At 36.8% G+C, this 18,465-nt stretch overlaps 1 protein-coding gene across 1 annotated transcript in view; it reads left to right on the top strand.

The window, feature by feature from the left end:
* Window positions 1-18,465, top strand: part of LOC149462377 (uncharacterized) — a 459,390-nt gene that overhangs the window by 241,635 nt on the left and 199,290 nt on the right. The window contains exons 67-69 of the mRNA XM_089676871.1: window positions 588-845; window positions 4,889-5,131; window positions 6,772-6,813. Coding sequence (XP_089532997.1) covers window positions 588-845; window positions 4,889-5,131; window positions 6,772-6,813 — 543 coding nt within the window. The remainder of the gene's footprint in view (window positions 1-587; window positions 846-4,888; window positions 5,132-6,771; window positions 6,814-18,465) is intronic.

Here is an 18,465-nt window from a genome sequence, read left to right as displayed (position 1 = left end):
GTTACAATTTACTGGTACAGGATCCACTGATACTGACGCGTTTCAGCAAAAACCTTCCTCAAAGCTTTGCTTTTTTTTAAGGCTTTCGCCGAAACGCATTAGCATCAGTAGATCATGTACCAATAAGTTGTAACCAATAGAGGAATTACATTGAGAAGCATCCGTGTAGCCGGCTATATCCTTTTGAAGATTACTATGTGACAAGTGAACGTAAAGCCTGAGCACCGATCTCCAGATTTTATTAGGATTATAGCAGTAGAGCTTGGGTGAGTTCAGTTTTTCAGTACAAATTCCCTTGCAAAGATAGCCTGTATGCCTTTAGTAAATCAACTGCAATGTATAGCTATTATATATAAAATTGTTAAAACTTTTTAGATTCTTCTAGCAGTGCAATAATAAAAGGGTTTTTTTTTTACACAGTTGATTCAGATATTTGATACTCTGATATGCAGACAGTCTAAAACCAGTATTTTCATGTCACATAGTTACAGGTTAAAAAGGCATAGGTCCAGTGAGTTCAGCCAACCAAGTCTAATGTCATACAGTATGCCTGTCTTGTAAAATATATTCTTTTTGTTATTTTGTAGGAGTCTAAAAAAGAACACAAGAAAAAAGCTCGTTTGGAAAAAATGACAATTGATGTAAAGATGGGCAGCTCTACAACCACCGAAACTGTAGGAAGTGAAGCTGATGTTACTGATAACACTGGTAGCGTTATCAGAATACCCACACAAACTACAACTGAGCCATCTACTGTGGATATTGCAAAAGAGGCAGAAACAAGACTTGAACTTTCTTTTAATACAAGTGCAGTACTGGAGGCACAGCAAGTATTTTATGGAAAGGTAGGATTCTCCGTTTTATGTGGAACTATAGATTAATAGCTAAATGCATATTTTAAATACATACATTTTTTCCGGTATACCCCCTAAAGGATTTGTAATTTTCGCCAACTATTGCTGTGATACACCTACCTCTACTAGTCAGTAAAATTACCCTTTTATTTCCTGGTTAAAGTGTATGTCAACTTTAATAACCATAAAAAAGGAGGCATTAAAGGTAATAGGTATCGCTAAAAGTATAAAGTATTGCCCAATAACCAAAAATGCCTACAGAAATTCAATGTGAACAAGAAATTCACAAGAAAAAAGCGGTTACATAAAGGACAATGCGATACTCAAACTTGTAATCAAAATATGCTTTTATTAGCAAAATAGCAATGTGAAACATTGAGTAAAGACTGCTGATAGCCACCACCTCAATATATAACAGTACAAAAAACAACATAAAACCAAAAAATAAAAATAAAAAAGAAACATCATGGCTAAGCCATACAATGTAATATGCTGTAGAGAACTTTTGCTTATACAGCAAAACACATCAGGGTGGGGATATATGTATTGTACAAAAATGCAATATTAATGCATAAACCAATCATCAAAAGTGTAACCTCTACTTTCATGGAAAAAGAAGCTCAGCTGGGAAGGATACACAGTGGGAAAATAGACTGAATCACATTGTCCTTTATGTAACCGCTTTTTTCTTGTGAATTTCTTGTTCACATTTGTTTTTTAAAGTGTATGTCTGCCCAAACAATGAACTACTCTTGAGGTGTAAAAACATACCTGTTGATGACCATGTCTGTAATCCACAACTGTTCTGTGTCTTGTTCAGACTGCCTATTTCATCTTAAGAGGTCTAATCCTGTTATTTCTTATTTTGGACTACAAAACAAGTACTCCTTGTGTTTTGAGGAGTGCGGCACTGATTCAGTAGTTTGCAAAGAGACAACCAGGCAGGGCTAATACCATTTCTTGTGATTTTATTCCAAACAAGGTGATTGCATTTCTTGCATGTCAATGGGAGCTTTTCTGTGCTTTCAGTCCCCATTACAGAGGTGGTATTGTTGATTCACTCTCCAATGAGGGGGGCTGTTGGTGGTAATAAAAAGAAGCTGAATTTCTTAACCAGAAATATGATTCTTTGTTCATTTGACAGTTTTTGTATGTTCTAAGTATACAGAATGGAACACTAAAAGTCTGAGTTAGGTAAACTTACTGTATATAAGAATTATCACAAGACTCCTGTGAAGGACAGTCTACAAAGTCTAACTGAAGTTGTAATTTGCTATGAGGCACAGAATCCAAAATAAAAGCCTGTTCACATATATGTGGATTGGATGCAGTTTGAACATGCATGACATGTGAAATACCATTGCTTCCTTTGGTGCCTGTTCACATATGTCCAGTGCATGGCTGGTGCAGATTCAGTGCGGATTCAGTGCAGTTTTAAAAAGAGTCATGTCTTAGTAGTGGCTTCAGGTTCAGGTAGAGATTACAGGCTATTGACTTCTATGGGAACCGTTCCTAAACCGCATATGTGTGAACAGAAGATCTTGATCTAATCCTGTCCTGAACCTGATGTAAACCTGACGTGAACCTGTGAACAGCTACTGTATCAATTAGCTGTGAAACCTGAGCTTCAGTCTGCACTACACATGTGTGAATCAGCTTACAGTGTAGCTGTTTGTTGTGAGCAGTGATGGACTAAGAGGGGTGCAGTCCGCTCCCAGTGCTAACTCTCTGTGGTACTGTGGCCGCTCAACCATTTTTTTTCTGTGTTACTGAGTGAAAACAAATGATGGGAGGCCACAACACCCTCATAGACAATGGGAGGCTTCTCCTCAGCTCTGGTCAAATGGCAGAGCCAAGGGGAGGGCTTCCTCTGTCTTTGAACTGTCTCTGCATTTAGACTGCAGATGGATGGACGAGGGTGTCTGTACTGGGAAGGTAGGGGGGTGGTGTCTGTACTTAGAGTTCTGTACTGGGGAGATCTGTAGGGTGTTTATACTGAGATGTCTGTACTGATGGGGAGGGTTGTTCTGTACTGAAAGGTCTGTACTGATGGTGTCTGTACTGAGGGGTCTGTAATGGGAGGGTGATGGTGTCTGTACTGAGGAGTCTGTGATAGTTTGCGGTGTGAGGGGGCTTGGTCTGTACTGGAGGAGGGGTGCCTGTACTGGTGTGTGCTGGGGTATATCTACACTGAAGCATCTATACTGCTGGGGTCCATCTAAACTGATGGTTCTGTATTTGGGGGTTCAGTTTCTACTTAGGGGTCTGTGCTGGGGGGAGGGGCATTCTGTACTGAGGGATCTACACTGGGGAGGTTGGTCCATACTAAGGGGTCTGTGCTGGTGGGGTCCATCTGTACTGAGGGGTCTGTGCTGGGATGGTTGGTCTATACTGAGGGGTCTGTGCTGGGGGGTGGAGTGAAGTCTTCTGTACTGAGGGATCTGTGCTGGTGGGTTGGTCTGTACTAAGGGGTCTGAGCTGGAGGGGTGGGCTAGGAGGGGAGATTTAGGGATATTAGCAGAGATCTTTACTAAGGGGGTTAGACTGGTACTGAGAAGAGGGGGGTCATTTTTGTTTGTACTCTGCAAAATTGCCTTTGTGTTACATTGCCTTTGTTACATTGTGCACTTTTGCACTCTCTGTGTAACTTCTTCCTGACCCCTGCAATCTTTGTGATATGCACTCCTGAGCCCTGCACTGTGTGTTTTTCTACAATTACAACACCTCCTGCGCTCAGGGACCCAGATCAGTAGAGGGTCGATGGATCAATAGTATAAAGATGCATGGAAGTTCGTCCCAGACTGATCAAAGGCTTTGTAGCTCCAATACAAAGTTGTGGAAGCTTGATACAAACTGTAGTGAAAAACAAAACAAAAACAGAGCGCACAAACCGTGCGCATTACCTCAGTAAACAGTTAATAAATGTATTGATTTAGGAGATATACTCACAAGAGTAGTAATAAAACAGGCATATAAAATCCAAAAGCGCATCCTACGATAAGGAGACACATGTGAATCCCATCTGAAGGGGAAATTCTCAGAATGACGCTGACACATTTCGAAGGGGGTTCCTTCTTCATCAGAGATAGCATCTTGAAGCCATTCTCACAGGGTGTATTAGTCAATAATAATCAAGTTGTGTAAACTTTTAGCTTCTGATGGTCCAAATGGTTATGCAAGTGTTTTTTTCCTCAGAAACTGCTGAACAAGGGTGATGGAATATCAATAAATATTTTATTTTTTTTTTTTTCTCAGTTACATTGTATCTCTCTGTCCTTTCAGAGAGAAAAAAATAAATGTATGTAAAAAAATAAATTATTAATAATAATAATAATAATAATAAAAAATAAACAAAAATACCTAGATCAAACTTTGATCTAAGTCTTTGCCAGGGTTAGTGTTTGGGTCAAGGTCAGGGTCAAGGTCAGGCTCAAGGGTCAGGGTCAGTTTATTTTTTTTTCAGTCAAGGTTTTTTTTTTCATTTTTAAATTAGTATCAGTGCCAGTTAGTGGCAGCATAAAAAAAAAGCAAATTGTGCACTATTGTTTCTGGGATGTACTATGGGTACAAACAACAACTAACATGCACGCATGTGGTATTGCTGCAATCATCAGGAGCAGAAGAAATTGTTTTGGGTTGTTCTTTTGTTGTAGATTATGGTAGTAGCAAGATATATACAGCTACGTTTTAAAAAAATGTTTATTTTTATTATTTTGGGCCAGTTTTCCTTCGGTAATAAAAAAAATCAGGAGACATCCATTACCATTTACCACCAAATGAAAGCCCAATTTGTCCTGAAAAAAACAAGGTATAATCCACCTGGATGCACAAAGTAGTTGTGATGATATATACAGTTTTGCTAACATATGTCAAAGTTGCAAAATTGTGCTTAGGTGCTAAGATTTGTTTTACCCTTAGGCACAAAGGGATTAAAAAGGTGAGACACCAATTCTAGCTTGCCCTTCCATAATTTATTTTCTATGTATGCAGTATTCATTATATAAACTATATCATTTTATGCAACTTTTTTTTAGGGAAACAAAGAGAACAAGAAAGAAAAGAAAAAAAAGAATCAAGACGCTAATACTTCCGCAGAACTTGTTGATGAGCAGCACAGTAATGCAAGGTACACATCATCACATGTGCAATCAGAAAAGGATCTCCAGAACTCTGGCACTGAGCCCAGTATAACAAGCACAACACAAACTGTGAAAGAACAAGACAGTATAAGACCTTCAGCACTCACGTTGGCTGTACCAGAACCTAGTGAAGACTTTGTAAGTTTTGTTACTTTTACCAGTTATTATAGAAATATAAATATGGAAGTTGATATTGCTGATGATTTGCTACAAACTGCTAGCTCCTGGATTTATTGCCACTCTAGGGCTTCGCTATTTGCTCATTTTCTTGGTCTAGATCACACACTAGCTCAGATGAAGTGAATGACAACAAGGGATCTTGCAACTTCAGCAAAGGCATTTAATTATTTTCTTTCACACCAAGGAGCATGGGATTACCATTAATTTAATCCTAAAGAACAAGTATGTTTAAGCAAATAATATTTATGTGTGCTTTACTATTACATCTAGAACCTACCCATAATTCCTGAGTGAATTATTTGGTTGGATCATTCAGTTGTATGTTAATCCCCCCTGTTTATAGCCTGTTGGCTCACTCTCTGTGGCACTTTCAACATTATCCACTTTATTTAACAAACAATACTTGTAGGATAGGGCAACACAAGCAACTTATAGCAACCAATAAGCAATTACTAATGTCAGACAGGTACAAGTTGGATATTTATTGGTTGTTCTTGGTGTACTTAGTACTTTGCTCCTTGAACATTCAAAACTATGGGATAGATTTACTAAAACTGGTGCACTCAGAATCTGGTGCAGTTGTGCATGGTAGCCAACCAGTTTCTAACTTCAGCTTGTTCAATTAAGCTTTGGCAATAAAACTCGGAAGCTGATTGTTTTCTATGCAGAGTTGCACCCGATTTTACACTCACCAGTTTTAATAAATAAACCCCTATGTTCCTATATGTATGTGTTTTTTTGTGTTTCCTCTTTATTGCAACTCTTTATAAATGATTTGTTGTGAAACAGAGAGGACAGAGAAGGCAAAAATTACAAGTATAAGCCAGGTATACTTAGTTGCGATAGTGTACTAAAATCTAAATGTAATCTCATATGTAGAGTCTGATTTACAAAGGTATTAAACTTGTTTAGGCTGTCAATTCCAAGTGATTCAGCGAGAATACAATACTCTGAGTTACCATAAATGAATGTAGTGAGTGTAAAATACACATGCTTACTCGCTTGGGACCAGGTGTGGATGCTTGGAATTGTCAACCACACACCCCTTATTCTCTTATTGATCTTAGTGGCCTGTTTCTATTATGGCATATTTATGCCGTTTTGCAAATATTTGCTGGTGGCGAATCTTTCATTTTATATTAAAACCCGTTCAGAAAAAAATACTTGTTAAAACATTTCATGCAATCTTAATGTTGGTCATATTTTCCTCGTTATTGTAATACCAGAGGCCTTGAGATGTGTTATTACAATGTGAAAGAAAGAAATATTGTATCCCTGATTTATTTTTTAAAAAACTACTGTCCTACATATACAATAAGAATATTTATAACAATTTCACTTTTAGGATGTATGAAATCAAACGTATTTGTTATCAAACATTTCTAAAACGTGGAGACTCTCTTGTCTAGATTAAAAGTATATTAGGCATGATCAAAATGTCAAAACAATTGGGTTATCAAATAATGAAATCAATATAAGTGTGGGCTTCATATGTTAGGAATAGTCACAATTAGGCTATGGTACTAAACTTCAGCTATTCATGAAGGTTATGCAATTCTGGCAAATACAACTTTTGAAATACTTGTTTTCCTCTACAGGAGATGATCACTGAGGAACATTCAGATTCTCCAGAAACTAAGGTATCAAAGAATTATATTAAATGGATATAACATGTACAGTTTTAAACTTTGAAATGATCAATGTATTCTTAATCCCTATTTTTGCCATATTGAGCGTTCACCTAATTTTTGTACATCTTACAGTAGTGACAGTTCCCTAGACGGTTGCTATTATGGTGATATAGTTAGCAATGACTACACAACCTTGAATCTTGCTATATAATCTTGGGTATAAAAATAATACTAGCTTTAGAATCAAGCTGACTGTACATAAGATGATTCTGATGGAAACTTACAATATTTGTATCCAACAATTCTTTTTTTTAGACCAGTCTATATTGTTCACACCACCAACGCCCAACATTCAGTAAGAGAATAACATAAACTCCAACGCACAACATCTGCTTCCTGCACACTGAGGGGCATATTTCAAATTGCAGAAAAATGTTGGCACATTAATGAGACTCAGATTTCCCTGCATTTCCCTGCTGTTCTTCAGCACGTACCCTGCAGATTTTTGTTATTTATAAGTGAGACCAGACAGATGCAAATAAACATTTTAAGGCTGAAGTTCTTTTTTTGCCGCACATCAGATGTACAGTATATGAAATTTAGGTCTTTCATTTCATGAAGTCAATGATTCTTCGCCAATGAAAGGCAAATGTACTTAACCACGTCTAGGCTGTAACATTTGTCATATTTATATTTATTGAGAACTGGGTTTCTTGTAGAAGAATGGGAAATTCAGTTAAGTAGTGCATGGGTGACCAGCAAATACATTTTTTCACTAGTAACTAACCTGATGAGCATTCAAGAGTGAAGAAGTAGTAATGATAGGCAAACTGATCAGTTACAATAAATTGGTTGCTTTTATTTTTATTGCCCCATGCAATGCCTTGATTACTTAAATATATTAATGATGGTCAACCTTCTCCTATCATGTATTACATTTCAATTGTGAAAACAAACTTTCATGCACTATATTGTATCAAAAAGTGGTGTACTTTTTAGCAAAAAGAAATAAATTGCTTTTGATGCCACATTCACTGTCACACACTGTTTGCTAGGGTGTCATGCTAGAAAACTGGATTCAATTGAGATGAAAACATAATCTTGGTTTTGCCAATGCCAGTAACTCATACTTACATTGTATGTATTCTTACATTGTACATTGTATCATAGCTTTCTTTTTTGTGTAGTTCGTGTTTGCTATGCTGGGCCCAATGAAAGCTATATTGTTCAATATGGCTAGTAATGTGCTTACTTGCTATGTGTGCTTTAAAAACTAACCTGTTATTTCTTTAACAAAATTTAATGAAAAAGAAAAGACTATTGCACTTTACAGTTAAGTCACGAATGAAATCAAAGTATAGTGTTTAGAAACATTTGCTTTCACTCTTAAATCATTGCAGAGTGGGGTTAGGTTGGGAAATGTCCATATTGTACTTATGGTTTTCATATGCTTGAAACTCATGGAGCAGTCTGATACAGTGGCAGTTCTTACAATATGGCATGTTTTGTGTACAACTGCATGTGGTGCACTCTCCATAGTCACTAGAGAAAACAACATAAATGTCAGCTCATAAAATCCATACTGTTTGTCAATGTTATATAGTGAATTGTTGTAGCCATAGAGCTACATTCTAGATTTATTTCTTTCATTTATAATTATTACTAAAAAAACAAACTTGCAAATGTGTGTTAGAGAAACCAGCATGCCATTTCAAGTTTACTAGAAAATATTACCAGGGTTAAAGATATTCTTTACAGCTCTATTAAAAATACCAGGACATTTGTTTACTTTGTTTACCTTGACTAGGGATGAGCAAATCTGATTGGGTTTAGTTCACAAACTTTTCAGTGAACCCCTCCGAAGTCTATGGGGATGAATCTTTTTATTAAATTCTGGACACTTCTTTGGGTTATTAAGCAATCTATTTCAAACAAAAAATAAAATAGGATATCAGGTACTCTATGGGGAAAAAATGTACCAATACCAAAATTAAAACGAATACTTGATAAATAATAGTGGCCCTCCTTACACCAAATTGTCAGCTCTCCCTGATAGTTCCAACACACAATGGCAATATTGCTCTTGTGTGCAGTTATCCATTTCTTTAAATTATTGGCTCCTGTGTCTGAACTTAGCATGGGCATAGGCTATGAACTTCATTCCTTCCGTATGTCTGCCAGTGAACCTGCAAACGTTTTGGCCAAAAGTTTGTGAATCAAAAACACAAACATCATCCCAAACCTTGGTCTGCCAGGACCTTAGCTTTGTGATGTCATGGCTGAAAGTATTAGTAACATAACTTTTATTGGGTCAGTAATATAACTGGATGACTTGAACAAAGCCATCTGTGCATTTTGTTAATGACTTATTTGCCCAATAATCAAAGAAAGCTTCTAAAGACTGGTATTTTTTAAAAGCCAAGAGTTAGATGACTCAGAGCACTCTTATACTGGTGTGTAACCTATTGACTTCTATATAGCATAATCACTTATTTTGCCATTCTGTTGTATTTCACCACCATCCCAAACTGCCATGGTTTTGATTGATGTAAAGGGAACTCACAATCTTATTTAGTAAAGATAATCAAAGTATTAAAGTGGCTCTAATGCTAAGTTTGAGCACATAGAAGTATTATAATGGCAAGTTTAACTGTTTTAGACCAAATTATCCACAGATGTTTAGGAGGCAAGATTATATCTCTGTATGAGTATGAACTGGGTGGAGTGGAGAAAGAGTAAAGCCTTTGTCAGGTTTTTATTTTGGTTCCCAATGGAGATTTCCCCTCACTACCAGCCCTGTTGATCCCTTGAGTGACAGGATGTGGCACTGTGTGACTAAGACAGAAAGTGGACATAATTTCCCATGTGGGGGCACAGCCACTATAAATTCCTGATAGAGGTTCTAACCATTCCCCACCCCATCAGGAACTGAAGATTGTTGTGGAGTCAAGAACGTTTGTGTCGTTAATAAATTTTACTGAAGCTCTACTGTTTGATTCTGTTCAAAAGTAGTTAATAATATATATAGTTCATTATTCCACTGCGATCAGTGTGTATTTTGCTTATACTAAAGAAAAACAATGAAGTTTGTTACATCTTTATTCATGCATTGATGTTTGATGTCACTCACTAACATACAGTGGCTTATAAATAAGACAAAGGGCAATGGGCACATCCAGTAACCAGCTGGAATCAGTTATCTAGCTATATTACTAGCTATTATGTTATCACCTTTCATACTTCATACTAAACTAACAAAATATGACATCTGATTTGTTGCTGTGGGTTAGCATACATCAGTGTTGCTCAGCATCATCTTGTTAAACACGTTGGAGACTATTTCTTCATGACATGATTTATACAGTATGTTATAAATCTATATGTCCTACTTTAATCCTGATATGTGATTTTTCTTGGCATTGGTCATATTGTTTGTGTATACCTGTGATGATTATAAGGCATGGGCATAGACACTTAATTTTATATAGCTTGAATGTGCATATTAACAAGACATTTGCTTTGCTAATTTTTTAAATATATGCACGCTACAAAGAAACATCACACCTGCTCACTCATCATGTTAAAGAAATCACATGTCAAATTTTACCCCGTGGTTAAGGAAGAATCATAAGTATTATATAGGTGACATTTAAATAGCTAGATGCTGAAGATGGGGAACATTTCTGATCCTTTGTAGAGCTCTGCTCAGTTGAGTCACGTTTTAACAAAATACAGGTGAAACTCGAAAAATTAGAATATCGTGCAAAAGTTCATTTATTTCAGGTAATGCAACTTAAAAGGTGAAACTAATATATGAGATAGACTCATTACATGCAAAGCAAGATAGTTCAAGCCGTGATTTGTCATAATTGTGATGATTATGGCTTACAGCTCATGAAAACCCCAAATCCACAATCTTAGAAAATTAGAATATTACATGCAATCAATAAAACAAGGATTGTACATAGAACAATATTGGACCTCTGAAAAGTATAAGCATGCATATGTACTCAGTACTTGGTTTGGGCCCCTTTTGCAGCAATTACTGCCTCAATGCGGCGTGGCATCACAATTATGACAAATCACAGCTTGAACTATCTTGCTTTGCATGTAATGAGTCTATCTCATATATTAGTTTCACCTTTTAAGTTGCATTACTGAAATAAATGAACGTTTGCACGATATTCTAATTTTTCGTGTTTCACCTGTACATGTAAAAACCTGATCTGTGCATTTATCCAATACACTTTATTATTGCAGAATACTACAGAAGTTTAGCCAGATTTCCTGTCTTCTATACCTCTATTTTGGAGACACTGAGAAAAGGAGGTGTAATGGAATTGCTGAAAATTTTTAAATTAATTGCACGTGGAAGATTCAGCATGCCCTGTGAAGACATATATTCTAAGCATTGTATGAAATACTCTTTGTCTTTACCTCCCTTTGACTAAATATCCAACTCTAGACCATTTTTTTTAGTATTAGATAGACTAGAGAAAGATTAAAACCTCTGTTACATTTTATTGCTGTCTGTGATCCCAATGGGACAACTTCCTTTCAGTTGTCACCACAACATACCAGAGCAAGAAAAGGAGGTGCAGCTTTCACTGCCACAGCAAGACACCAACAGCAGTAAAAACCTGACTAACATTTTCTAACATTTATCCATTGTACTTAAAGAGAGTCTTTTTTACTCACTCATGCATAGATTTCGCATGATTGGGTTTGAGGAGAAATCTCTCTGTAATGAGGACACAAACACTTAAAGACTTTGACCCCTCTTCTCTATGCCCCCCAAAAAATAAACTACTCTTGGCCAGAGTTCTACTCAGCTTTTCAGAAATGAAGGAGATTGAAAACTGCCTAAATAAGGTAAACGGGCTGTATTTACCATAGTGGCATCATGAGCCAGTGCCTAGGGCAGCACCATTCCTCAATATGTGGAAATGAGCAAATCTGTCCAACTGTGTTCTCCGAATTCTGCTTGATATCCATGAAACCTAAACTTAACTGGAAACCTCTACAGCTATGTAGGTAAAATTTGGATACTAAATTATGGCCATTTTCAAGGCTAATAGAGAGCTGGAAATTGAAGAGCTGGGCACTGCTGTTATGTTAACAAAGCAAAAAAAAAAAACACTGTACAACGTGGAGAGAATACTTTCATTGCAACTTTGGAGGCAACATAGACAAATCCTTTAAATTACACATTTGGGAGATCCCTTTTAAGCTTATGTGGTGTAACGGGACAGTGTGATTTTCGCAGACAGCATCAGCAATCCCATCACATATTTTGAATACGTATTTTATTTTTTTTTAACTGTTACATTTAGTTTGGTCTAAATACAGCAGCAGCATGTCATACTGTTTGATTTCAGCTTTTCATCTAAATTTCAGCTGCAGTACCCAACATTTTTGTTTTTAAATTGCCTTTGGGTGTTGGGGCTTTTAATAGAGTGGAACTGTAATTTTTAATAAAAAGTCCATTTTAAAAGAAGGTGTGTGAAAAAAAAAATGACAACCAGCAACAATTAGGAAATATGCTCTGTGAAAAACACATGTAATCTGTTATCACTCTAGTGCATATGGACGGAGATAGGCTGTAAAAAGGCTGCAGTGTATCAGCAGCATTAAAATGTATCAAAGGATGGAAAAAAGTCAAAACTCTTTTCTCCTTTCACTTCAAATTCTCTAAGATAAACAGCATCTTCGTATCTATATAACATTTACTAAAGGCTTCCATCTACTTTAACAGACTTGCCTGTGCCTAAAAGTCCTTCACTAATCTCTCGCTATGCATTTTATCAGCACACTCCCTATTCTTTTCCTATCACAACTAAAGCACATTGTATAATGACTGCTGTGACCTCACCCTTTTGTAATTAAGGGGCTGACTTATCCAAAAGCTCCCTTATTGGTCCTTCTAAACCATCTGACCTAAGATCAAAAGTAAGGCAGTGCATTATGGTTTCTATGACGAATTCTAGCATTATTTCACATGGTCCAGGAGGGTTCATCATGCAGGAGTTGCTGTAAACCTTTGGTAGCAACAAGCCTTAACCTCATCCCTACTATCCACCTCTGGTTCAGGAAGAGAATAGTAGGGGGAGAGTGAATGTAGAGTATGCTGAAAGTCAGAAGGCTAATTATAGTTAAGGAAACATGAAACCATCCCTCTTTTCTCATGTTGGTGGCCTGTACAGCTAAAAACTTTGGAGCACATCTAGGTTATGGATATCAGAATTCCTATAGGATGTCAACAATTAGTTGAGACACATCACAATATACAGAGTTTAACCTTTTATCTACTCTGATTTAATACAGACACAGGGCACATTCTGCAAACACCTTCCCTAGCTGATAGAACTCTTTGTTGTATTATATTTGCTAAGGCATACCCCGATATAAACCCAGCTGTAATCTATTCAGGCTAACTCTAAGACTGTGCTAAAAAATGCCTGCAAACATAAAACCTGCATGACTTAACACTACAATTACTAGCATGTATGTAAGAATGCTAAATCATCCTTTATTATTTTCATTCTATGAACCAATTATATTAACATTAGTGCACCAACCCTTGAAACGATATGCTTAACATAACATTTCTGTTTAAATCACACAGGACCAATCTTTAACATATTCAGATGAGCAAAAATAAAGGAAGCATTTCTATTTACACCAACAGTCCACAGCCATTCCACAAGCCATATGGCCTTCAGTTTGATGGTAGCGGTTTGTGACCTTCTGCTGGTATAAACCATTTGACTCAAATATGGGGAGGCTACTGCGGACAGGACTGATGAACTTTATCTTCAGTTGTCCTTGGATTATTGACACAGCGATTGAAGAAAAGCCTTGCACCTAAGCTACTGACTTTATCTTCTCTGTAGCATAATAGTGACTTTGTATAAGCTAAAATTCATGGACTTTGGATACACTTTTAAAGTGATAATTTTATTTTTATCTCTAACATTTTATTCTACTAGCACAACCAACTTTGGAAGAACTATTCCTGGTGGCTTTTTAACATTGTTTTGGAGGAAGGAATGAAAGGACATTAAGTCAGTTTGCAGTCTATACCTTCACTGCATTTTTTGATGTTTGAATTTGGGTGTAGCAAGCTTCATTGTACTCTATGGTACAATTCCTTCAGATTGACTGCAGTGCATAAGACTTCTTCATCTAAGTGGCGTTGTTCAATCATGGAATAATTTACAATGAAGTAGAGAAGAATAGAGAACCTTACTTTGTCAGATACCAGTACAGTCATGATGATGCTTTCATTCTTATGTTTGATGCCTTATTGAAAATAGGCCACAGCACTGAAGTTCTAGAAAGTTTTTTTTATTTTTTTAAAGTGACAAGTGAAATATTAAACATTTACTATGATCAATTTTCTTATGATGGTAGCACTCTTTGCCATTATCTCTTCAGAGGCTTAATGACCAGTGCAAAATGGTAGCTATGGTGATTATAGAATTATACATTACATGGATAAAAGTTTATGGACACCTGACCGTTACACCAATATAAGCTTGTTGGAAATCCCATTCCAAAATATTTTGTATTAATATGGAGTTGGCTCACCTATAACTGCCTCCACTCTTCTGAGAAGGCTTTACAAAAGATTTTGAAGTGTGTCTGTGGAAATTTTGTACTAAGGGACCTGGCTCACAATAAGCTTTTTAAATAATTCAAAGGTGTTCAGTAGGGTTTAGGTCAGGGCTGGTGCAGTCCACTCATGTTCCATAACAATGACTTTATGAACATGGTTTTCTGCATGGGGCACAGTCATGTTACCATCTACTTGGAAGTTGAAAATATTAAGTGCAACGCTAAATAAACAATGTAAAGTGACAAGTGCTCAGAAATAAATGTCCATATAAACAAAATGTTCAATATATCCATAAACAAATAAAAAAGTGTTCGATGAGTGTCCATCCACCACCCTAAAAGAGTGTTCTTGATTGAAGAGAAAACAATTCAGTTGTGAATGAACCACCACCATCTCCCAGTGAATTTCAAACTCACCAGAGCTGTTAGCTGCCACTACAGCAGCACAGACGCCCATACAACTCAGCATAAACGTACATGTCTTATCAAAGCAATCAATGTAACTGTACTTGTGTATGTAGTGGCCTTATAGTAGCATTTACTCATCAGGCCGGTATGGAGGGGGACTTTCAAATGGTTTGGAAGACATTTTTGACGCTGGTCAGAGAAGGAACCTGCGTGTGCTGCTTAAAGTCTTCCACCTGTACAGCAGACAATAAGACTCCTGTACATTTTTCCCAAACCACAGACAGTCTTTAGACACATACGATTCCGGTGGGTGGTATGGACGCTTGTGCTGCTGTAGTGGCAGCTAACAGCTCTGGTGAGTTTGAAATTCACTGGAAGACGGTGGTGACAGAGGTAAGTGTGATTTTGCAATGCTATCCTTACCCTGCTTTTAAAATTTGCTTCTCAGGTTGCTTTTTTTTAACAGGTTATGGTACACTAGGTCTTTACTGTAGAGGTTTTTGTAAAATATAATGATAAAAAATTGAAGAAACAAGCTCTCAAATGTCTCTGAAACAAGGTGTAGTCATTGTCATTAAATACAGTACAAAGTTAAGCTAGTATGTTGTTACTTTTTGCATTAGTTTAAGAATTTTGAGCTTGGTCGGATCCTTTGTTAAAATGGCCTTCTTTTATTTAGTTCCATTTGGTCTGTGAAATATGCCATTGAAAGTGTTTTGTCATCTTTGTTTGATAAATGCATAAGGATACCTGTTGTTCAATCCTGAAATCGTGTCAGTTGGGAGCTTCCTTTGCTCTCTTCCTGCATTGCACTCTCATCAGGGGGCAATGTCAATGGATGCACACAGCCCTGGTCAGGAGTTAGCCCGCAGGTATGCCATCATAGGCAGTGGCTTCCTAAGGTGGCACACAAAGAAGAGGAAGAAACAAAAGTACCGGTGGGGGACCCCAGAAGAGGAGGGTCTGGGTTATTCTGTGCAATATTGTTCCACAGCGTAGGTAAGTATAACATGCTTGTTATTTTAATAATAAAACAAAAACTTTATAGCACTTTAGATTTGAGCAATCAAAGAGCATGCTTCAGATTTTTCACTCTTAAAAGTTAACTGTAAAGAATTAAACTACAAAAGAAACTCTTCATTTTTTAATATAGTACCTGTTTCTGCTGTACAATGCTGTTTATACATTTAATATGTTCCATACAACTATTACCAAACAGAGTTTTCACAGTTTAAAATGTTTAAAGGGTTAGCTTTCAGATCTTGGTAGACGTTTCACCTATTGGTTTGTTTCACCCCTCAAAAGTACTGTTGTCGAAATCTCCTATCTCAGTTCTCAGTTACCTTTCACTTGGCATCTAACTCTTCCTGCTCTGTTTTCATTATTGTAAAATGCATTAAAAATCAATAGGCGAGTAATACTTCATTTTAAAAGTTTAAACATGTTGGATTGACTAACCCTTGAGTGTTATTTTTTGTACTTAGTGTGACTTACTAAAACGTATTTAAACTTGAATAGCACTTATTAGCAGCCAAAGACTTGAAAGCTGTGGTTGTGTAGATACAGGATTGTTATAACAAACTACAGTTAACAACGACAAACATAAAAATGGATCAAACATAATGATGGAAGTTATTTCTCAGGGGCCTTTTATTCTGATGTGAATGGTAAATGTTAGGACACTGGGGATTCCAAAACAGTGCCAGTGACAGTTTGACAATTTTGCTCAGCTGAGGTTAATCTGTATTTTCAAGTTGTTTACCTTTGAATCTCAGCAATAAAACCAGACAGTTATGGTATATTGCATCTGGTACGTACACACTGACTCCAGGCTTGGAAAGAAATTGCTTCTGTATCTCAGCAGATGGGAAATCAATTAAGTGGTGTGTCATCTCGTATAAACCTGATTGTTGTAGAGGCATATAAAGTAATGGCTTAACCTTCATCATATAAGATCTCATAAAGATTTTATTGTTGAACTCATTAATGCTAACAAAAACCCATCAGTGTTCAGATGGCAGCATAAAGAGACAAAATAAACCCCTTTCTCTCACTTTTCTGAGCAAAACTATTACCTTTCTGACTCATCGCCATCATCCATGATATGTATTAGTCTAGAAGACTATATTTCTTAAAAAACACTATAATATAAATTAGAATGAAGCACAACAAAAACAACTGTATGACAGGTCTCAGAAACATGTTTGGGTTCTGAGGCAAGTAACTTGACTTCTTGGCAACTTGACTTTTTAAATTGACCTCACAGCAGGGCAGTTCTTGTCTGGGGAGAATAAAAAATGCAAACCAGGTAAGCAACTCTAGGTCTCACCCAGATTTGATATGGTCTGCTTTAAAGTATCTGGGTCACCAGTTTAATCAAAACTGGCACATTATGGAACACATTTGTTGATTTGCTAAAGGAATAGAGTATCTTCACTCTGTAAAGTATGTTCACTTTAGAAAGTGAATGTTCAGTGCGCTTAATAAATTAGGTTCACTTCAATCATCCAATTGTGTGCAAGTCATTTTGTTTTCTTTTCCCTCTTATATCACTGGGTTTTCAGAGTAAAGACAACTTTACCTTATTTACTAAGCTAAATACACACTCACTTGGCAAAGTAAAGAGCCTCTACTCTAGTAAATCAATCCTAATATCTCCTTTGTTCATAATCCAATTCCAGACAGCTACTCTTGAGAACAAAATCTCACTTCAGGCTGGTGTGAAAGTATAGTATCACATTGATTTTTACTTTGATTAGAATAGATCTGGTATTCTGGTACAAGAGCAAGCAGTTAAAGCTGAAGTAAAGAGGTAAAAAATAACTTTAGTATTTATTCTCCTCCCCTCAACATAAATTCCATATAGCTGCAGTAGCCACCAGAAAGCCTTTAAATGTAATAAGGTGCTGCTTCAGTCTTTGGGTGGGAGAAATACAGCTCCATATACACCCTGTTCCAAATTATTATGCAAATTCTATTTAAGTGTCACAAAAGATTAAATATTTTGTTTTTCAGTTTAACTCATGGATGGCATTGTGTCTCAGGGCTCTTTTGATCACTGAAAACAATCTGGGACACCTGTGATAATTAGATTGGCCGGTGAGCCCAATTTAAGGAAAAACTACTAAAGGAGGGCGTTCCACATTATTAAGCAGAGCACCATTTTCAAGCAATATGGGGAAGGAAAAAGATCTCTCTGCTGCCAAAAAGAGTGAAATAGTTCAATGGACGAGGACGAGGTATGAAAACATTAGATATTTCACGAAAACTTAAGCGTGATAATCGCACTATTAGGAGATTTGTGGCTGATTCAGAGCACAGACGGGTTCGTGCAGATAAAGGCACATTGAGGAAGATTTCTGCCAGATCCATGCATCAGACCAAGAGAGCAGCTGCTAAAATACCATTACATAGCAGCAAACAGATATTTGAAGCAGCTGGTGCATCTGGAGTCCCACGGACATCAAGGTGTAGAGTCCTCCAGAGTCTTGCAACTGTGCATAAACCTTCTATTCGGCCACCACTAACCAATGCTCACAAGCAGAAATGGCTGCATTGGTTAGAAAAATACATGAAGACTAATTTTGAAACAGTCCTGTTCACTGATGAGTGTCGTGCAACCCTGGATGGTCCAGA

The sequence above is a fragment of the Staurois parvus genome, unplaced genomic scaffold (assembly GCF_062004578.1).
Source record: "Staurois parvus isolate SC_StPar_1 unplaced genomic scaffold, SC_StPar_1.0 ptg000175l, whole genome shotgun sequence".
Classification (NCBI taxonomy): domain Eukaryota; kingdom Metazoa; phylum Chordata; class Amphibia; order Anura; family Ranidae; genus Staurois; species Staurois parvus.
This window is presented reverse-complemented; position numbering and strand designations above follow the sequence as displayed.